Consider the following 19,753-nt stretch of genomic DNA (forward strand, 5'->3'; position numbering starts at 1 on the left):
GGTTGGGGGGGGTTGGGGAGACTGGACACTCCCGGGGTTGGGGAGGGGGGAGAGAATGGACACTCCCGGGGTTGGGGGGGGAAGACTGGACACTCCCGGGGTTGGGGGGGAAGAGACTGGACACTCCCGGGGTTGGGGGAAGAGAATGGACACTCCCGGGGTTGGGGGAAGAGAATGGACACTCCCGGGGTAGGGGGGAGAGACTGGACACTGCCGGGGTTGGGGGAGAGAATGGACACTCCCGGGGTTGGGGAGGGGGGAGACTGGACACTCCCGGGGTAAGGAGAAGAGAATGGACACTCCCGGGGTTGGGGGAAGAGAATGGACACTCCCGGGGTAGGGGGGGTGGGGGGAGAGACTGGACACTGCCGGGGTTGGCGGGGGGGGGGGGGGGGGAAGAGAATGGACACTCCCGGGGTTGGGGTGGGGGGGGGGGGGGAAGAGAATGGACACTCCCGGGGTTGGGGAGAGAATGGACACTCCCGGGGTTGGGGGGGGGGGGAGAGAATGGACACTCCGGGGGTAGGGGAAGAGACTGGACACTCCCGGGGTTGCGGGGGGGGAGAGAATGGACACTCCCGGGGTAGGGAGAGACTGGACACTCCCGGGGTTGGAGGGCGAGAGAATGGACTCTCCCGGGGTTGGGGGAGGGGGAGAGAATGGACACTCCCGGGGTAGGGGGGGTGACACTGGACACTCCCGGGGTTGCGGGGGAGACACTGGACACTCCCGGGGTTGGGGGGGGAGAGAATGGACACTCCCGGGGTAGGGGGGGGGGGAAGAGACTGGACACTCCCGGGGTTGCGGGGGGAAGAGTATGGACACTCCCGGGGTTGGGGGGGGCGGGGGGGAGAGACTGGACACTCCCGGGGTTGGGGGGGGCAGGGGGGAGAGAATGGACACTCCCGGGGTTGGGGGAAGAGAATGGACACTCCCGGGGTAGGGGGGGGGGGGAAGAGACTGGACACTGCCGGGGTTGGGAGGGGAGAGAATGGACACTCCCGGGGTTGGGGGTGGGGGGGGGGGAGACTGGACACTGCCGGGGTTGGGGGGGGAAGACTGGACACTCCCGGGGTTGGGCGGGGGGAGAGAATGGACACTCCCGGGGTTGGGGAGTGGGGAGACTGGACACTCCCGGGTTTAGGGGGGGGGGGGGGGAAGAGACTGGACACTCCCGGGGTTTGGGGGGAGAGAGACTGGACACTCCCGGGGTTGGGGGGGAAGACTGGACACTCCCGGGGTTCGGGGGGGGGGGGGAGAGAATGGACACTCCCGGTGTTTGGGGGGGGGGGGGGAAGAGAATGGACACTCCCGGGGTAGGGGGGAGAGAGAATGGACACTCCCGGGGTTGGCGGGGGGGGGGGGGGGGGGGGAGACTGGACACTCCCGGGGTTGGGGGAGAGAATGGACACTCCCGGGGTTGGGGAGGGGGAAGACTGGACACTCCCGGGGTTGGGGGAGAGAATGGACACTCGCGGGGTTGGGTGGGGGGAGAGAATGGACACTCCCGGGGTTGGGTGGGGGGAGGGAATGGACACTCCCGGGGTTGGGGGAGAGAATGGACACTCCCGGGGTTGTGGGTTGGGGGAGAGAATGGACACTCCCGGGGTTGGGGGAGAGAATGGACACTCCCGGGGTTGGGGAGGGGGGAGACTGGACACTCCCGGGGTTAGGGGTTGGGGGAGAGAATGGACACTCCCGGGTAGGGGGCGGGGAGACTGGACACTCCCGGGGTTGGGGGTTAGGGGAGAGAATGGACACTCCCGGGTAGGGGGCGGGGAGACTGGACACTCCCGGGGTTGGGGGTTGGGGGAGAGAATGGACACTCCCGGGTAGGGGGCGGGGAGACTGGACACTCCCGGGGTTGGGGGAGAGAATGGACACTCCCGGGGTTGGGGGAGAGAATGGACACTCCCGGGGTTGGGGGGGGAAGACTGGACACTCCCGGGGTTGGGGAGACTGGACACTCCCGGGGTTGGGGGAAGAGAATGGACACTCCCGGGGTTGGGGGGGCTGGGGGGAGAGACTGGACACTCCCGGGGTTGGGGGAAGAGAATGGACACTCCCGGGGTTGGGGGGGGGGGTTGGGGAGACTGGACACTCCCGGGGTTGGGGGAAGAGAATGGACACTCCCGGGGTTGGGGAGACTGGACACTCCCGGGGTTGGGGGAAGAGAATGGACACTCCCGGGGTAGGGGGGAGAGACTGGACACTCCCGGGGTTGGGGGGGGGGGTTGGGGAGACTGGACACTCCCGGGGTTGGGGGAAGAGAATGGACACTCCCGGGGTTGGGGGGGCTGGGGGGAGAGACTGGACACTGCCGGGGTTGGGGGAGAGAATGGACACTCCCGGGGTTGGGGAGGGGGGAGACTGGACACTCCCGGGGTAGGGGGGAGATTGAACACACCGCCTGCCAGATTTGCTTGGTCCTGAGACATTGCAATGCCTCTCGGCAGCCGTCAGCCCAAAAGTTGATGTGAACACGCCCCACGCTGCACTGCGCGCAGAGCGCCTGCTGCCCCGGAAGTGCTTCCCCACACCGACCTTAAGTGACTCCCACAATGCCGCGCTCCTTCCTTTGCGACATTTTCCGCACAGAGTGAGTACGAAGCAGTGACCGGGGCCGCGGCAATCCCAATCCATCCGGCCCGATTCTCGCTCACACACCGGGGTAATGTGAACAGAGGCGATCCGTACAGCGAGAGCAACTTTCTCCTGCCTCCATTTCCTCCCTGACTGTTGGAGGGTTTAATTCTGATGAGTCTGAGACGGGCCTGGGCCTCGCTCGCCCCGCTTCTGGCCGGGCGCCGCTCCCGTCACTGGTAGACTTTACTGGGGAGCGGATAGAGAGCAGCGCCTGACTCGGTTTGGTGGGAAGGATGTTCCGCCGTGACTCGGGCCCGGGGTCAGCACCGAGGATGGGGGTAGAGTTCGGTGAACGGGTGACCGCGGGCTCAGATGTACATCCAGAGGAGTTGAACGTGCTGCTGTTGGATGTGTGTACTCTGTAAACCTGCCCATTTCACCAGATCTAACCGCGTCCGAATTGTTTCCATGTTCACAGATGGCTCCTGCTAAGAAAGGTGGAGAGAAAAAGAAGGGCCGTTCTGCCATCAACGAGGTGGTTACGAGGGAATATACAATAAATGTGCACAAGCGTATCCATGGCGTGTAAGTAAAGAGACTTGTGTTTTGAACTCTGGGACCAGTCCGATGGATCGGCTGAAAATACAATTTTCGTGTTTGCAAGTTCGTATTACTTAAGGCAGTTTGGTACTGATGGAGTGTGATTAGAGACCTAGTGATCTCTATTGTGGTGTTGGCGGTTGCCTGGTCTCCTGTTACACCCAAAAGTTAGGATCTCTAGTCTTGGTTTGGAGTGCTGGCAGGACGATTTGCAAGTAGTAGACAGTGGTCCAGGAAAATCATGGATTTCTGAACACTACACTCTGGCCACTTTTGTAAATGGCATTTGATCCCTTTGGAAGTTACAGTCTACAAGTAATCAAACTGCTACTACAACAACTAGCATTTATATGTAGCAAAAGGCTTGTCACAGGAATGTAGTCAGACAAAGATTGAGACAGCGTAAAAGAAACATTAGGACAGGTGGACTAAAAGCTTGGTCAAAAACGTTGGCTTAAAGAAGCAGATTGATGCAGAGCAGTTTAGGGAGGGAATTCCGGAAGTTAGGGTTCAATGGCTGAAGGCACAGTGGTAGGTGTACAAGAGGCCAGAGTGTTCTCGGGGTCATAAGAGGTTAGAGAGACAGGGGAGACCATTGCGAGGGGGTTTGAATAGGAGGATGAGACTTATAAATGAGGTGTTGGTGGACCTGGAGCTAATGTCACCATCATCACAGCGGTCCCTCGAACGAGTTTACAGGTGTTTCAATGAAGGACCCGATGTTCCAGTCCTGAACTCTAGTTGAGGGGGTGGAAGATGTCTGCGTGGATTTTTTTTAACGTGCGGTGACCGTTGCACATCAACCACCACATAGGCTCGACAGAGCTAGGCCTTTATTCAGTGGCAAGGATTGAACCAGGACGACTGGAGACCTGCTCTGCTGCACGGACCTAGTGCGAACAGGCCCTGGGCCCTAATGCGCTGCATCTTTGCCCAAGATGTTCCAGCTCTATAGCCTCGACCTGCGGTGGTGTTCCCACATAAGTCGGGGCGGCAATGTAAGTCAATGAGCTCAGGGGTGATTGGTGAGAGTTAGGATATGGTTAGTAGAATTTTGGAATGAATTCAAGTTTATGAAGATACGTCAGACAGGAAAGCCTGGCTGTAACAGATGCATGAATGAGGGTTTCTGCAGTAGATGGGTTGAGACTGGGACAGTGATAAATGGTGTTATTGAGGTGGAAAGGATATAGGGTCAGAAGCTCTGCTCATGGTCAGATAGGACGTCAAGGTTGTTCAGCCTGAGACTGGGCCGGAAGTGGAGTTTGCCCACAGAAGAGTTCGTGGCAGGTGAAGACAACAACGGCATCAGTTTTCCCAATGTTTGTTTAATCAATTGTTTGTCCACTGCTGCCATTAATAATACCCGTACATATTGGGACTGGTGGCTGCAAATCTAAAAGTAATTGTAATGTCCCTATTGCTGAGATCAGCTAACTAATCACATTAAAAAATTGAACCGGGGACTGACTCTTCTCACTTGGACACTTGGTTTACCAAATGAGCCATCGGGATTTAATTTTATTTAATATTTTGAAAATTAATTGGTTTATCTGCTAATCTTGTGCCTGATCTAGAATAATTATTTCAGTTCTTCACAAAAGAACATAGCCAGTAAAAAGATTTTGCTAAATAATTTAAAAGTGCAGAAATGTTGTGGGCTAAAATTCCTTTAGGTGTGGCATTTTTTTGAAATCCCACCTGTAAATAGTTGCAATGTGTATACAGGTACATGTACGAAGAATCCCAAAGCCTTGCAACTGAGGCCGCTCCGGATTCTGTGTATTTCCGGACTTTGGAACGTTTTTCCGACGTCCGAGTCGGGAAAGGTCTGGACCAAGATGGTGAGATGGGGAGTTAGCGGCAGCCTGAGGCAGGTGTCTAGATTCCAGAACATTTTCTGGATTACGGAACTCCGAATTCTCGACGGTGTACCTGTACTAGGATTTAACATTAAGAATGTGGTGACAATTGTGGGCACTGATTGGCAAAATAATTACTTGGATTTGTTTTTAAGGGGGTTTAAGAGACGAGCTCCTCGTGCCATTAAGGAGATCCGTAAATTTGCAGTGAAGGAGATGGGTACTCCTGATGTCCGTATTGATACTCGTCTGAACAAGGCTGTTTGGGCTAAAGGTGTAAGGTATGTCTCTAGCAGCAAATAATTCCTCAAGTCAACATTACTTTTGTTTTATATAGCTCAATTGTTCTTTGTACTGTGGTATCAGCCACCACTAAATGTCCAGTTCTTTTTGTGCTCCAAACTACTACCTAGTTCATGAGATCTCAGACTTTGTTGCAGTTGTGTGGCTGTATCTTTCTTGCTCACCTGATATTAAAGATTATATTTGTGGCATGTAATACTCTTAGGGTATTCTAGTGTAGAACTAGCTGTAAATTTGTTACCTTGGGTAGAAGGACTCGCCCTGGATCTAATTTCACTTTTTTTAAAATCGGACCAAGCAAGTTTTATTGTGCTATTAATGTTTAATGGGATTTACACTGGCAAAATATTATAATTCCTCTAAGCTAGCATGGCAGTAACTTTGCAGCACATTAACCATTTTATTAATGCCCCAACCTCATCAGTTTTGATTAGATCACTGACCCGTGAGCATACCTCTACAGAGATTGCAGGTCCCTGGTGGTGATTTCTTTCATTCCAATCAATCACCACTTCTGCATCCAGGAGGTATTAATTGGACCTAGACATATTCATCATTGAGCTGGTTGGATATTCACAGTACTGTAGGTTGCAGTATGTCTATACATTGTCACTTTGTTGGTACATACTTCAATTTAAACAAATCCAGCACTAGGTACGCTACAGTCCTAATCGATGTTACACAGATAATGATAGTGTCGCTGAGTTACTTTTTATGACAGATACCAAGAACTAAATACTGCAGAAACTCAGAGTATAAAAAGTGCAGGGGTGCAATTAAAAACAGATATCAGGAAAGCAGAGAGATCAAGAAATAATATTGACAAGTAAAATCAGGGAAATATATTAAGAGCAAGAGAATAACTGGAGAAAGAGTGGGGCCTATTAGAGACCATAAAGGAAATCTGTGTGGAGGCAGAAAACATGGGTAGGATTTTTAATGAATTTTGCATCTGTGTTCACAAGAGAGAGGCGCTGCAGACTTTGCAATGAGGGAGGAGTGTAAAATATTAGATGAGATAAACAGAGGAAGTATTAAGGGGCTTAGCAGCTTTGAAAGTGGATAAATCCCCAGGCCCAGATGAAATGTATCCCAGGCTGTTGAGAAGCAAAAGAGTACCATTTTCCAGTCCTTTCTAACTGTTGGTATGGTGCTGGAGAACTGATAATGTTGTACCTTTATTTAGAGAGAGAGAAAGGGATAGACAGAGTAATTACAGGCCAGTCAGCCTAACCGGAGTGGTGGGAAAATTAAAAAAATCTTCATTTGGAAAAACATGGATTAATCAAAGACAGCAAGCAGGGATTTGTTAAATGGAGCTCATGTCTGACTAACTTGATTGATTGAATTTTGAGGAGATAACCAAGAGGGTCGATGAGGGTAGTGTGTATGGATTTTAGCAAAGCTTTTGATACGGTCACGAAAGTAAAAGCTATGGGATCCAGGGCAAGGTGGCAAGTTAGATCCAAAATTGGCTCAGGCAGGAAACAAAGGGTAATGGTTGATGGCTGTATCCAGTGGGATTCCGCAGGGCTCAGTGCTGGGTCCCTTGCTTTTTGTGGTATGCATCAATGATTTAGACTTGAATGTAGGGGGTATGATTAAGAAGTTTGCAGATGATACTAAAATAGGCTGTGGTTGATAAAGAAAGCTGTAGACTGCAGGAAGATATCAATGTCAAATTGGCAGAACAGTGGCAAATGGAATTGAATCTGGGTATGTCTGAGGTAATGCATTTGGGGAGGTCTAACAAGGCAAGGAATACACATTAAATGGTACGACACTGAAAAGTAGAGGAACAAAACGACCTTGGAGTGCAGGTCCACAGATCCCTGAAGGTAGCAGGCCAGGTAGATAAGAGGCATATGGAATACAAGAGCAAGGACATTATGCTTGAACTGTATAAAGACTGGTTAGGTCGCAGCTGGAATAGTGTGTGCAGTCCTGGTGGTCACATTACAGGAAAGATATGATTTGCATTGGAAAGGGTGCAGAGGAGATTTACTAGAATGTTGCCTGGCCTGGAGAATTTTGGCTATGAGGAAAGATTGGAGATGCTGGGTCTATTTTCTTTGGAACAGAGGAGATTGAGGTGTATAAAATTGATGGGACTGGATAGGAAGGGTCAACAACCAGGCGGCATAGATTTAAAGTGGGGGAAGGTAGAGAGGGGATATGAGGGGAAATGTCTTTACCTAGAGGGTGGTGTGTGTCTGGAACGTACTGCCTGAAAGGGTGGTAGAGGCAGAAAAAATAATTGGATGTGTACTTAAAGTGCCGTCATCATCATAGGCAGTCCCTTGAATCGAGGATGACTTGCTTCCACGTCAAAAAGTTTACAGGTATTTCAATGAAGGACCTAAAATTCCAGGTCAAAGGGTGGAAGATGCCTGTGCGTGGATTTTAAAAAAAAACCTGTGGTGGCCGTTGCATACCAGCCACCATTCGGGCTTGACAGAGGTAGGTCTTGATCCAGTGGCAAGGATTAACCAAAACAACCAACCAAGGAAAATCCAATTGTTTTTTCTGCCTCTACCACCCTTTCAGGCAGTAAGTTCCAGACCCCCACCACCCTCTAGATAAAGTGCTGTAACCTACAGACCAAGAGCTGGAAAGTGGAATTAGGTTGGATAGCTCTTGGTTGGTCGGCGTGGACATGGGCCGAAATGGCCTCCTTTCGTGCTGTAAATTTCTATTATTCCGAGTACCTGTGTATCCAATTCTCTTTTTTGAAAGTTACTATTGAATCTGCTTCCACCACTGTTTCAGGCAGTGCAGTCCAGATCATAGCTTGCTATGTAATCTTTTCCCCTTATGACCACTGGTTCTTTTGCCAATTTCCTTATCATATGCAAACCTTGAAATGATGCCCTGCAGACCCATGTCCCGGTCATCCTAACGCCAACCCCTGGGGGACATCACTATACTTCCCTCCAGTCTGAAAAACACTCACCATTACTGCTTTCTCTCCCTTAACCAATTTTTCAGCCACTGCCCCTTGAATCCTATGGGCATTACATTTGCCAGGTTAATGAGGGTGGTATTTCATCAAATACCTCTCCGTTACTTCAAAAGAACAAGTTAGTCAAACTCAATTTGCCTTTAACAATTCTGTGCTGGTTAATTTATTACCCCATCTTTTTTGAAGTGTCAATTTTGTTCTGTTGCTACATGAGAAACTGAATTTTATTATGCACTTAAAGGTCACTCTTTATAGAAAACGTCATGCTGTCAATCTTGATTAATTTTAATTTTTGATATGCATTTTATCTATATTTGACATCAGCTGCCTCCTCCATTGATACAAGCTTTTGACAAGTTAATTTTTGATTTCAGTACTCGCATGTGAAAATAACTAACTGGGAATTGGCAACTGAGGCCATCCTGACTTCTAACAAGCTTTTAGTTGTTGCCATCAAGTCCATGAACTTCCCCAGATACTATCTCGAGCAGAGTCAAAGGGCTCACGTTTCGGCCTGAGTTGCTATTTCTTTGGAGCAACTAGTTTAGAATGGAGTATCTTAGAAATTGCAATTCTCGGCATTTAGTTTGCTCCAGTTCTAGTCAGTTAGAACAGTTTGATTTTAGAACAGATATTTTTCCAAAAGGGGGCGTGTCCGGCCACGTATGCCTGTCTTGCAAGTTTAGGCAGTGAAAACTTACTCCAAACTAACTTAGAATGGAGTAAGTTTAGATTTTTGTACGCTCAGAAAAACCTTGCCTGTACTTAGAAATCAGGCATGAGGGGAGTGGGAGTGAGAAAGAAAGATGGGCCTGCCTGACGAGAGGAAGCCGGGCCGAAGACTTTGGGGGGCAGGAGCTGAAGAGGAGGGAGGCCAGAGTCCGATCTTCGCCACCCAGTGAGCCCATTCGGCCCAGGGCTAAGGATGGCGTGCTACGGGCCCCTCCACGCAGTCTCAGCGGCGGGATCTGGCTCCGCCCCCAACCCCATGGGCTGCGCTGTGCCTGGAATGTTCCAGCAGCGGGGAAAATACCGAGGTAATTTTTAGGCGCGGTTTTGAGCGCAGAAAGCAGGCATCGCTCGCAGGGCTGCACCGTTCTAGACGTGGCCTGAAATTTGACCCCAAAAAGTGCAGAATTGGTGGCATCTTGCTTGCGGGAGAGATCTTCCCCAATCCTTCTATTAAAACCCTAGTCAATGTTGCCTCCGCATCAGCCTTCCGCAAGAAACACGTACAACTGCACTGGCTTTTATTCATATTTACCCGTCCTCCTAAAGCTACTCTTGCTCCATGTCTCTCTTCACTTCTGTTAGTGATTTTCTCACATGTACCACCTGCTTCTCGAAGACTGGATTTCTTGCCCCTCAAATCATTACAGTCCTGTCTGGATTCTTTACATACTTCCTACATCTTGTCACCTATCCCTGCTTTGAAAAATCTCAAGTTTTGCATCCTACACCTCTCATCTCTTTAATTACGCAATGCACTCTTGGCTTTTGTTAAACCGAGGACCCGTCTGCTCGTTCAGATGGATGAAAAAGAATCCATGGCACTATTTAAGATGAGCAGGGGTGTTATGCCCAGTGTCTTGGCCAATATTTATCCCTCAAATCGACATCACTAAAAACATATGATCCAGTCATTATCACAGTGCTGTTTGTGTGAGTTTGCTGTGCACAAATTGGCTATAAAGTGCTTTGGGACTTCCGGAGATCGTGAAAGGTGCTATATAAATACAAGTATTTTCTATATATGAGCCCTATTAACTTCAAACAATCTCAATGGTGTTAATACTTCTATTTTCAATTATCTATGGCTTGTAAAAATCATATACACACACGAGACCAGATCATCCACCTGTCTGAAGATTAGGGGTTGAGAATGCATTCTGGATAAGGAGCTTGTAGACTGGCTCTCCATAAATATCATGCAGCTCCTAAACAGAATTTGCATTTCCATTTTATAGTGCATCAAATGTTGTTGTGATGGACATTTGTAATAGTTCTAGTTCTGCACACTTGGATGTGTTTGGGATGCTGATATTTTATCCCTGTTTAAGGTTGTATGGATGATTTTGTATTACTGTTGACTGGTGCTAATTTTGTTGAATTCTTGATATTTGTACTTAAAGTAAAAGATGCAGTACCCAGTAATTTTAGAAATGTTTATGAAGCTCAAACATTCCTCACCAAAAATTATTTCAAAACAGTTGCAGATTTATTTTTGTCAGCGGGATTAACCTCTGCAGTGACTGATTTATACATGGTCCTGGGATCAGCACATCACACTCAGCTCTAATTGAATGTGGACTTTTAACTGCTGCTTAGATCAATGGATTGATGACAAAGTGGCATTTGGTCTCCATTTTTTTTTACTCCTCCACTGAAAACAAACTAACCTTGCATGTTTACTGGTAATCTAAAATTCATTTGTTTGGACCTCTTGCATAAGGTAGCGAGCTTAAAAAAACCCTTATACTATTTCCAAATTTCTGCCTGCCCTTCCCCATCCTAATTAAACAATTACAAGATCTTAAATGTGGCAATACTAGTTTCCTTTATACATTACACACCTTTTTCCAGGAACGTTCCATATCGCATTCGCGTGCGTTTATCCAGAAAACGCAATGAGGATGAGGACTCTCCTAACAAACTCTACACGTTGGTAACCTATGTTCCTGTCACATCCTACAAAGGTGAGATGATGCAATGTTTACAAATCTGAAATTGGAGGAGAAAGGGTAAAAGTGTTTGCTTAATTTTCTATGGCCTAAATTGAGGTTTGGAAGAACTTGTGCTGATCCTATTATCATATTTCCAATGAAGGTGCCGAGTGGTTTATTTATTATTCATTTATAAAAATAGTAACATGCCATGGAGCAGCAAAATGCAGATCTTCACCTGCAGCTCTGGGGTCTTGATTTGAGTGCAATATAGGTCATATTAGAATGGTAATTAACTCAGTATAAAACAAGAAGAAATTCAGTCATGGAATTTTGTGTTTTTCAAGGCCCCCAAACCCCACGAAAGTCTATGAAGTGTTTGAGATTGGTTTGTAACGTTCAGGTTACAGACAACTGCTGTATTGACTTTTAGGCTCAATGCTGCTTTAATTCAATTGATACATTTTTCATGTCTGCTTTAGATACTCAGTTTGGCTTCCTGTAAGTGAATCCTTTGTGCCTCATGGCCAGGAGATTACTGTTCTATCTAGTAATGATAGAACACCCTGGAAACAAAGAGCCCTCCCTGTGTTGTTGAACTGGATAGTGTAGTTTCTCATGCTTCGAACAGGCAGACTAATTTTTGTAAGATAAAAGCAGTGAAAAAATCAAAATCCTGATTTGGTTTTCATGTGAATGACAAACTTATTCTGTAATGCTTCCTATCAAAATATGAAACACTGTCCCTGATACCAGGCTAGAATATGCTCTTTGAACCAGTTCTTTTCTCTTACTAGCCCTATTCTTGGAAAATAGCACATGGTCTCTTGTACATCAGTCACCCCATGTGGGACAAATAGCCTGCCAGATTACCAGCAAATGCCCTTAGAAACTAACCCCTGCTGCTACTAAATAAATAGCCATCCCAGTAATTATAGTTGTGAATAATCAGCGTCTCAAACAATTTAGATTACAAGCTACTATTGTAGAGTGACTCATTAAAAAAGCTTAATGTAACTGTGATTGAGTCTAAACTATATACACATTTTGTTTTACAGGGCTGCAGACAGTCAATGTTGATGAAAACTGAAATGTAAATGTTTTGTTAATAAACTGCAAAAAGTGACTTTCTGCCTAGTTTCTTTTACAAATTGTACACCGATAAAATTGAAATCACATGCAGACAGTATACAAAAATGAATTTATTTAAAAGTGCACATACAATCTGTAAACTTGACACTGCACCCAAACACATACAACAGCACAGGTTTTTGTTTACAGTAAAACAAAGGTTTCAACTGCCAGCGCTGAAACACAAAAATCCAACAAGCTAGTGGATTGTAAGATTAATTCTCTGTTGATACTGATTTGTTTTAGCATGGAGAAGTTTACAATTTATAGCTACTGACTTCTCAAAAAAGTTCACCAGACATTGTTCAGTCAGTAGGGAAGCCAAAATTTGCTCAAAAGACACACTCCAGTCATCCTCTCCAGGCTGTGATGGTGGATGATTGTTCTTCAGGCCTACATCCACTTCTTCAAACACAGCATCTGGTACATCTGTAGGCGTTAGCACCTCAGATTCTTTAGAACTTGCACTATGCAGTTCAGACATGCTGTCTGAACTACGTATTCTTTGTCCTACTTCCCCAATCTGAAGTAGAAGAGTAGTGACTGTAGCAATAGCTTGGTAAAGATTGTTCTCTTCAGGGTCTTCTCGAAACATACTGTATAATGTCTTGCAAAACTGGATGAACTCTCTCTGCACAAGATTAGATTTAGCTTCATAAATTGACTTTTATGAAAGTATGCCACCAAAGTATACAGCTGAATACACCAAGAGTGCATAACCGAAGTATTCCCTGTTCCCATTGATGGAAATTAGAGCTCATCTTAATTTCCCCACTAATTTGCAACTTATAGAAACATGCAACATGGTGAAATGACATGTAGCCCATGAATGAAACTTCTAGCCAGAAAAGACCAATTTGGGGGGGGGGGGGGGCAAATTTAATTTTGATTGCCATCTTCAGAACTAAAGACCCGTGACAGAGTGTTCAGTTACTGTCTACACCAGTAGCCTAGCATGAACATTTTATACCAATGCTGTATGCAAGTGCAATTAGTGAAACTGGTATCTTTCTACCAGTTTCAAGTGTTTTCAGTAATCTTGAATGTAATTCTAGTCTTCTGCGATTGTTAGATCTCATCCAGGCAGCAGCTAAATAGCATTAAGTTTCCTGTAGAGCAGCAGTAAATTGCAACGAGACACTGATGGATTAAGTGAATGGGCAAAACTGGCAGATGGACCCAAGAAAAAAATATAGGATAGATCAGAGTATTTTCTAGATGAAGCTAGGAACTGGAAAGCAGAGATATAGGTACAACAAAAACAAGCTAATGGAATACTGGGCTGGAATACAGAGGGGTGGAAGTTATGTTATAGTTGTATAAAATTCTGGTTAAGATTACATCTGAAATACTGCATTCAATTCTGGGCATCAAAATTCAGGAAATATATATTATCCATGGAGTGGGTGCAGTGCAAATTCACCAGAATGATACCGGAGTTAAATTGAGGATGAGTTGCATAAACTAGACTTGTATTCCTTTGAGTATAGAAGATTAAGGGGTGACCTAATTGAGATATTAAAGCATTTGATAGGGTAGATAGAAATTATTTCCTCAGGTAGGGGGAAGTCCAGAATAGGGGGGCATAACCATAGAATTTGAGTTAGGCAGTTTAGCAGTGAAGTCTAGAACTCCTTTCCCCCATCCTGCGCACCCCCCCCCCCCCAAAAGCTGTTCAGGCTACATCAATTCAAAATTTCAAAACAGTGATAGATTATTTTGTGTTAGGCAAGGGGGAATAAAGGTGTGAAATGGAGTTAAGATATCAATCAGCCATGATCTAATTGGCAAAATAAGCTTGTGCTGAATGGCCTACATTCCTTAAAAATCTGGGTGCAGACTAAAGACACATATTTACAGAATTTTTGAACCAATGCTCCTGTCGAGCTGTGCAGAGGTCCTGCGCGGGCCGATGTTACCGTGGAAAAAAACACGCTTGTGAGGAAATTTAAAAGGGCCGTGCACCCAAAATAATTAATTAGAGGGAGCATGGTTTTCAACCTTTAATGGCTTTAGTTTTTTTTCAAATCCAGTGGGTACCTCTCCCTGCACCTAGTTGAAAGTATTTCTTCTGGGACTGGAAAGTGAACTGCTCAGTTCAAAGTTTACAATTGACCATATGAAAAAATGTAATTTTATTACATTACTTTCCTGAGGTTTTTTCCTTTAAGATTTAAAAAAAAATGCACGCATTATGAAAGACATACCTGAGTCATAAGTGAAAGATCTTTTGTGGATTCTTTTTTTCTCTTAACCAAATCTTCCAGCATTTTTTTCAATTGGTGTTCGTAATTAATTGCTTCACCTGTTGAGTAAAGCTTTTTTTTTAAATGGTAAAACTGATATAGAATGCTGGGATCCTTCACGGTGATTAACTTAACTAACCACCACTTTCACATAGTTGGTTATTTTAAAGCCAAGACAACACTCTAAACTTGGTTATTCACATGATAATTCAGCAGACACCCAGCCCACAAACATTACCGTAAAAACAACTGATTATATACATTATGCTGCAAGCATAGGTTTTGTGATTATAGATTTAGTCTGCAAACACACAACCCCAACCATACAAAATATTTATTGAACAGTAACAACTCGTTCACCTCTATGTTTAACACACTGATCCTTGGCAAAACCCCCTGGTATTCTCTTAACATTACAGATGAGCGAAACTGGTTCAACACAAGGCTTCACTAAATCACTAATGCCAAAACCGTTTGCTACTAGGATTATCCTGGAGAGTAAAAATAATCCCCAGTCTCCTTTGCTCCACTATAATGCTGTTTGAATCCCTCCAAGCCGATATCTGCTCTCACTAGAACTGGAAACAACATTCTCTAACTACCATGGTGCATTATCCTCCTCATTCTTGACCACACCATTTTCCTCTATTGCCCATCTCGGGTCTACAAATTGAAACTTGGTTTCAATCTAGCCAGTGCATCGCTAGAAATGGTTTTTCACCTCAAGACCTGCCAAGTATCTATCTTTGAACCTTCCTCCTCTTGATCTACATGTTGCCCCTCAGCAACATCATCCAAACACAGGGTCATTTCCACAAGCATGCCAATGACCCCAGCTGTACTTCGATTCCTCCGCTGTCAAACTGCTCAATCTGTTTTTCAGATGCTGAGGTCATGAAACCAGCTATATAAATTCAAGTCTTTCCTATTTTTCTCATCGCAAGATTGCCTAGTTTCAGTTCTGTAACTCAGCCCACTACCTTAACCCTTCCGCTGCTGAACCCCAATTTATCCCTTCGTTATCTCCCGATTTGATAACTCCAATGCTGACCCATTCCCAAACAAATTCCAGCTCAACCTAAACTGCTGCAGATATCCCATGCTCCACCATCTGCCTAATACATCCAAGCTCACTAATGGCTCCTGGTGTACCAATGTCTCAAATTTAAAATTCTTGAACATGTCTTTATATTCCATTGTAGCCTTATCCTTTCTTACCACCAGCTCTGCGACCTCTTTTGCATCACTCCTCTGCCCAGCATTAGCAGCTGTCCCCTTTCCATTTCTGTCCTCCTTTAAGAACATCCTTAGAATCACAGCCCTGAATTTCCACAGGGTTCTCACAAATTTCAGCGTGAAAGCGGTTCTGCCGATATCCCACTGGAAAACTTCCACAGAAATTTCAGGCGTACTTCTTTGACTAATCTTTGGCCAACTTGGCTTCATGTTTTTCCCGACATCTCAAACGCCTCGAGATCTTTTCTGGTAAAGCTACATATAAATGCAAGTTGTGCTCTTGTTCTCGGACCACCCTGCTTTCAAAAGTGATCCTAAAACCTTGAAAATGCTTTTCTAAACCAGTTTTCCTTTCCTGTAGGTGTTTCTACATGAATAGATGATCAATAAAAGTACTTGTTTTAAGGAAGAATTTATAGGATTAGGTTTTGGAAACTGTTTCAACCAATAAATTTGAGTTCGGAAGTAATATTTTGACAGTTCAGCTGGCACATCAAAATGAAATTTAGCGAATAAATATGTACTTGCCATTTGATTTGCTGAAGTAATCAGGTTGTACACTCGAGATGAAGGTCGTCTTCAAAGGAGATAGGTTGTCTGTGTCATCATCACTGCAGGCTAGAAAAACAAAGAATAAATTTCAATGATCAAACAGCTCACGTCACTTGTATAAAATGCAATGTTGCACATCACAGTAAATAATAAATCTATGGAAGGCTTCATGAAATTCATATTTGGATTTTGATACATGTGTCATAACACTACACTTTCATCAGGACAGAATTAGGCTTGGCTAGGTTTCCTCCTGCTGCCTTTGGATCATATCCAGTATAACTGCCTCTCGGAGAAAAGGTGGGGATATTGAAGAGAGGATCATAACCAATCCCAAGGGAATTACTACCGCAAATAATTTATCAATTGATTTTTTCCCAATGTATGTCAGAGAGAATTACTGAAGTAACAGAAAAAATATATACATTGCTATTTCCTAAAATGTGCCTGTAGATAACCTATACACATTGTTACATAAGAAATGGGAGCAGGAGTCAGCCATTTGGCCCTTAGAGCCTGCTCTGCCATTCAATAAGATCATATCTGATCTGATCTTGGCCTTAACTCCATTTCCCTGCCCACTCACCATAACCCTTGACTCCCTTATTTAAAAATCTGTATCTCCACCTTAAATATATTCAATAACCCAGCCTCCACAGCTCTCGGGTAGAGAATTCCAAAGATTCACAAACCGAAGAAATTCCTCCTAATTTCTGTTTTAAATGGGCAACCCCTTATTCTGAAACTATGCCCCCTAGTTCTAGATTTCCCCCATGAGGGGAAACATCCTCTCTGCATCTACCGTGTTGAGCCCCCTCAATCTTATACATTTCAATAAGATCACCTCTCATTCTTCTAAACTCCAATGAGTACAGGTCCAACCTTTAAGACAACTCCTTCATCTCAGGAATCAACCTAGTGAACCTCCTCAGAAATGCCTCCAATGCAAGTATATCCCTCCTTAAATAAGGTGTATGCAGTACTCTTGGTGTGGTCTCACCAATGCCCTGTACAGTTGAAGGAATAAAGGCCAACATTCCATTTGCCTTCTTAATTACTTGCTGTACTTGCAGGCTAACTTTGTGTTTCATGGGCTAGCATTGCTGGTTAAAGAGGAGACTAACGCAATAGTAAGGACGGACATTAGCGTGGTTGAGGTGGAATCTGTATGGGTAGAACTACGGAACACCAAAGGGCAGAAAACTCTAGTGGGAGTTGTGTAGAGCACCAGTCATAGTGAGGTTGGGGATGGCATCAAACAGGAAATTAGGGATGTGTGCAATAAAAGGTACAGCAGTTATCATGGGCGACGTTAATCTACATATAGGATTGGGCTAAACAAATGTACCAGAGGACCTGCAGGGAGCCAGAGAATAGGTGAGTCTTTTTTAGGTGCACTTGTGGCGCGAAAAACAGCCGTTCAGGTCCCGGTGCGGCCCAAAACTTGGGCCCAAAAAGGGAGTTCTCAGGTGACTGTACAGTCCAATACGGGAATTACAGTCTCTGTCACAGGTAGGGGACACATTGGTTTAAGGAAGGGGTGGGTGGGGAGTCTGGTTTGCCGCACGCTCCTTCCGCTGTCTGCGCATGGTTTCTGCATGCTCTCAGTGACGAGACTCGAGGTGCTCAGCGCCCTCCCGGATGTACTGCTTCCACTTAGGGCGGTCTTGGGCCAGGGATTCCCAGGTGCCGGTGGGGATGTTGCACTTTATCAAGGAAGCTTTGAGGGTGTCCTTGAAACATTTTCTCTGGCCAGAGGGTGGAGGACAATCGGCTATACTGGTATATTTACAAACTAATACAACATTGCAAGCATAAATGAGCTTACATCCCAGGTCTCATTAAAATAGTACATATAGCACAAAATCAGTGTAAAAGAAATTCACTAACTGCACGGATACAGATTTAACACCTTGAACAGAATATGCTTATTTTTCTAACCTTCAAGGATTGCTTTACCTGGTGGAATGTGCAGCCTGTACAACAATCTGAGTTTTTCACTGAAGTCTCCGTAGTACATTATATCTATATATATATATAGAAAATACAACAATTATTCAACCAAGCCCTACTTTTCTCTTATGCTCAATACTGCCAATTTAATGCAATTTTTTGCAGTTTCAATATTCCGTAAATAGCACAAGTTACTCTGCATGATTTTTGATACAGTGCATACATAATTAATTCCACACAAGAGAGATGGAAAAGTAGTTACCTAAACAACTGACCAATTCTTTGAAGTCAATTAGAGAATCTGCATTTTCATCCAACACACGGAATGTCCTCTGGGCTAGAATATCAGTATGTGCACCCCATGTCCAAGGACTCAGAAGACAGAAGAGGCTGTTGAACTGGAAACGATTTATTCTGTATTGTTCCAGGTATGGGAGGCTGGGATCATGATGTGCTGCTGAACTGTTTCCACCCCAGTAACAACTTAAAAGATGCTCTCTCTATTATTTAAAAAAAATATAAATATTAATCTTAGGATTAGGTTTACTCTGCATTTAAAAAGGGTTTTAAATTTTACACAGAATAAGAGGATAAAACACATTGTTACAATTCTATTCCATTCTAACTTAATTTTACAATGCTATTTCTTTCCCTTGCCAATTCACATCAACAGTTCCGCATTCACTACCTACCCTCCTAAGTGGTCATTTTCCAAGTGGAACCATCAATGAATGCTGATAGGTTATTTGACTGCAATGAGCATGTCAGGTAAATTCAATCCAAACCAAGCCAACATCCACACACATTTTTACTTGGATCAGCAGCCAGTGGAGTACAACATCCACTATTACACTCTACCAGATTCCTGGTGACAACTTTGAGATGTAATGTCACCTGTTTAGCTATACAATCGTGGGAGCAATCAAAATGCTAAATATATGTGCACATGAACGGAAATCAGCAGTGTCTTGATCTCGAACAGTTTCTAGTTGGTAACAAAGTATCATTGGCAGAGAGTCTGGCAGCTGGCCTACTACACACTCACTTCTCCAGGGTCAGTGTACATGTGGAGAAAATGTCACCAATTTTTATTTTAAAGGTGCCAATACAGGATTCTAACCATTGGGGTTTGGGAAAGCACAAATTAATATTTCAGAATTGAAAGTATATGGTAAGCCACTTGAAATTGCCAGCTCCCACAAAACCAGAGATCAAAAGTGAAATCTCTGGTTCAGAGTACTAAACAGTTGTTCACTTTGTGGATAAGATCCATTTTAAAATCCAAACTACATTTTCCCTGGAACTTCAGAAACACATTACTAACGCCAGGGCTTACATTTTCATCTTTGAAAGAAAGGGCTTTAGATTTAGATTATTTTGCAATTTAACTAATTTTACACTAACAATTTTAAAAATCTTTTTTTTAAAAACTTATGTTTAGTTTGTCTCCTACATCTTAATTTTAGTACCCCAAAGAACAAAAATATTACAAAGCTATGCTTTACACAACATGAAAGTGCTCATTAACAAACTCACCTTAAATAGATCATAGAGGTCTCCAAGACCTTCAGTACTAAATGAAACATCTGGTGCCACAACTCTGAGCTGCAAAATTATAAAAAATATATTTAATTAGCCCCATGACCTTCCTTTTGCTGA

The 19,753-nt window shown here is 44.7% G+C and overlaps 2 protein-coding genes across 4 annotated transcripts in view; one reads left to right on the forward strand and one right to left on the reverse strand.

The window, feature by feature from the left end:
* The first annotated feature begins 2,546 nt into the window (after positions 1-2,546).
* Positions 2,547-12,102, forward strand: rpl31 (ribosomal protein L31). Of its 2 annotated transcripts, none has more exons than XM_070892080.1 (5): positions 2,547-2,599; positions 3,065-3,171; positions 5,204-5,329; positions 10,897-11,009; positions 12,035-12,102. In XM_070892080.1, exons 2-5 carry the CDS (start codon positions 3,065-3,067, stop codon positions 12,064-12,066), a joined length of 378 nt encoding a protein of 125 aa, XP_070748181.1. In that variant the 5' UTR covers positions 2,547-2,599; the 3' UTR covers positions 12,067-12,102. The 2 variants fall into 2 exon arrangements, with proteins under 2 accessions (XP_070748181.1, XP_070748180.1); XM_070892079.1 differs by having other exon boundaries at positions 2,583-2,671.
* Positions 12,103-12,160: 58 nt separating this feature from the next.
* LOC139275091 (TBC1 domain family member 8-like) overlaps positions 12,161-19,753 on the reverse strand; it is a 105,926-nt gene continuing 98,333 nt past the window's right edge. For both annotated transcript variants that reach the window (XM_070892082.1, XM_070892081.1), the window contains exons 15-20: positions 19,631-19,699; positions 18,357-18,594; positions 18,101-18,166; positions 16,118-16,207; positions 14,315-14,412; positions 12,161-12,738 (exon numbers count right to left, since the gene is read on the reverse strand). In XM_070892082.1, coding sequence (XP_070748183.1) covers positions 12,307-12,738; positions 14,315-14,412; positions 16,118-16,207; positions 18,101-18,166; positions 18,357-18,594; positions 19,631-19,699 — 993 coding nt within the window. In that variant the 3' untranslated portion in view covers positions 12,161-12,306. The remainder of the gene's footprint in view (positions 12,739-14,314; positions 14,413-16,117; positions 16,208-18,100; positions 18,167-18,356; positions 18,595-19,630; positions 19,700-19,753) is intronic.

The sequence above is a fragment of the Pristiophorus japonicus genome, chromosome 10, assembly GCF_044704955.1.
Source record: "Pristiophorus japonicus isolate sPriJap1 chromosome 10, sPriJap1.hap1, whole genome shotgun sequence".
NCBI classification, from domain to species: Eukaryota; Metazoa; Chordata; class Chondrichthyes; family Pristiophoridae; genus Pristiophorus; species Pristiophorus japonicus.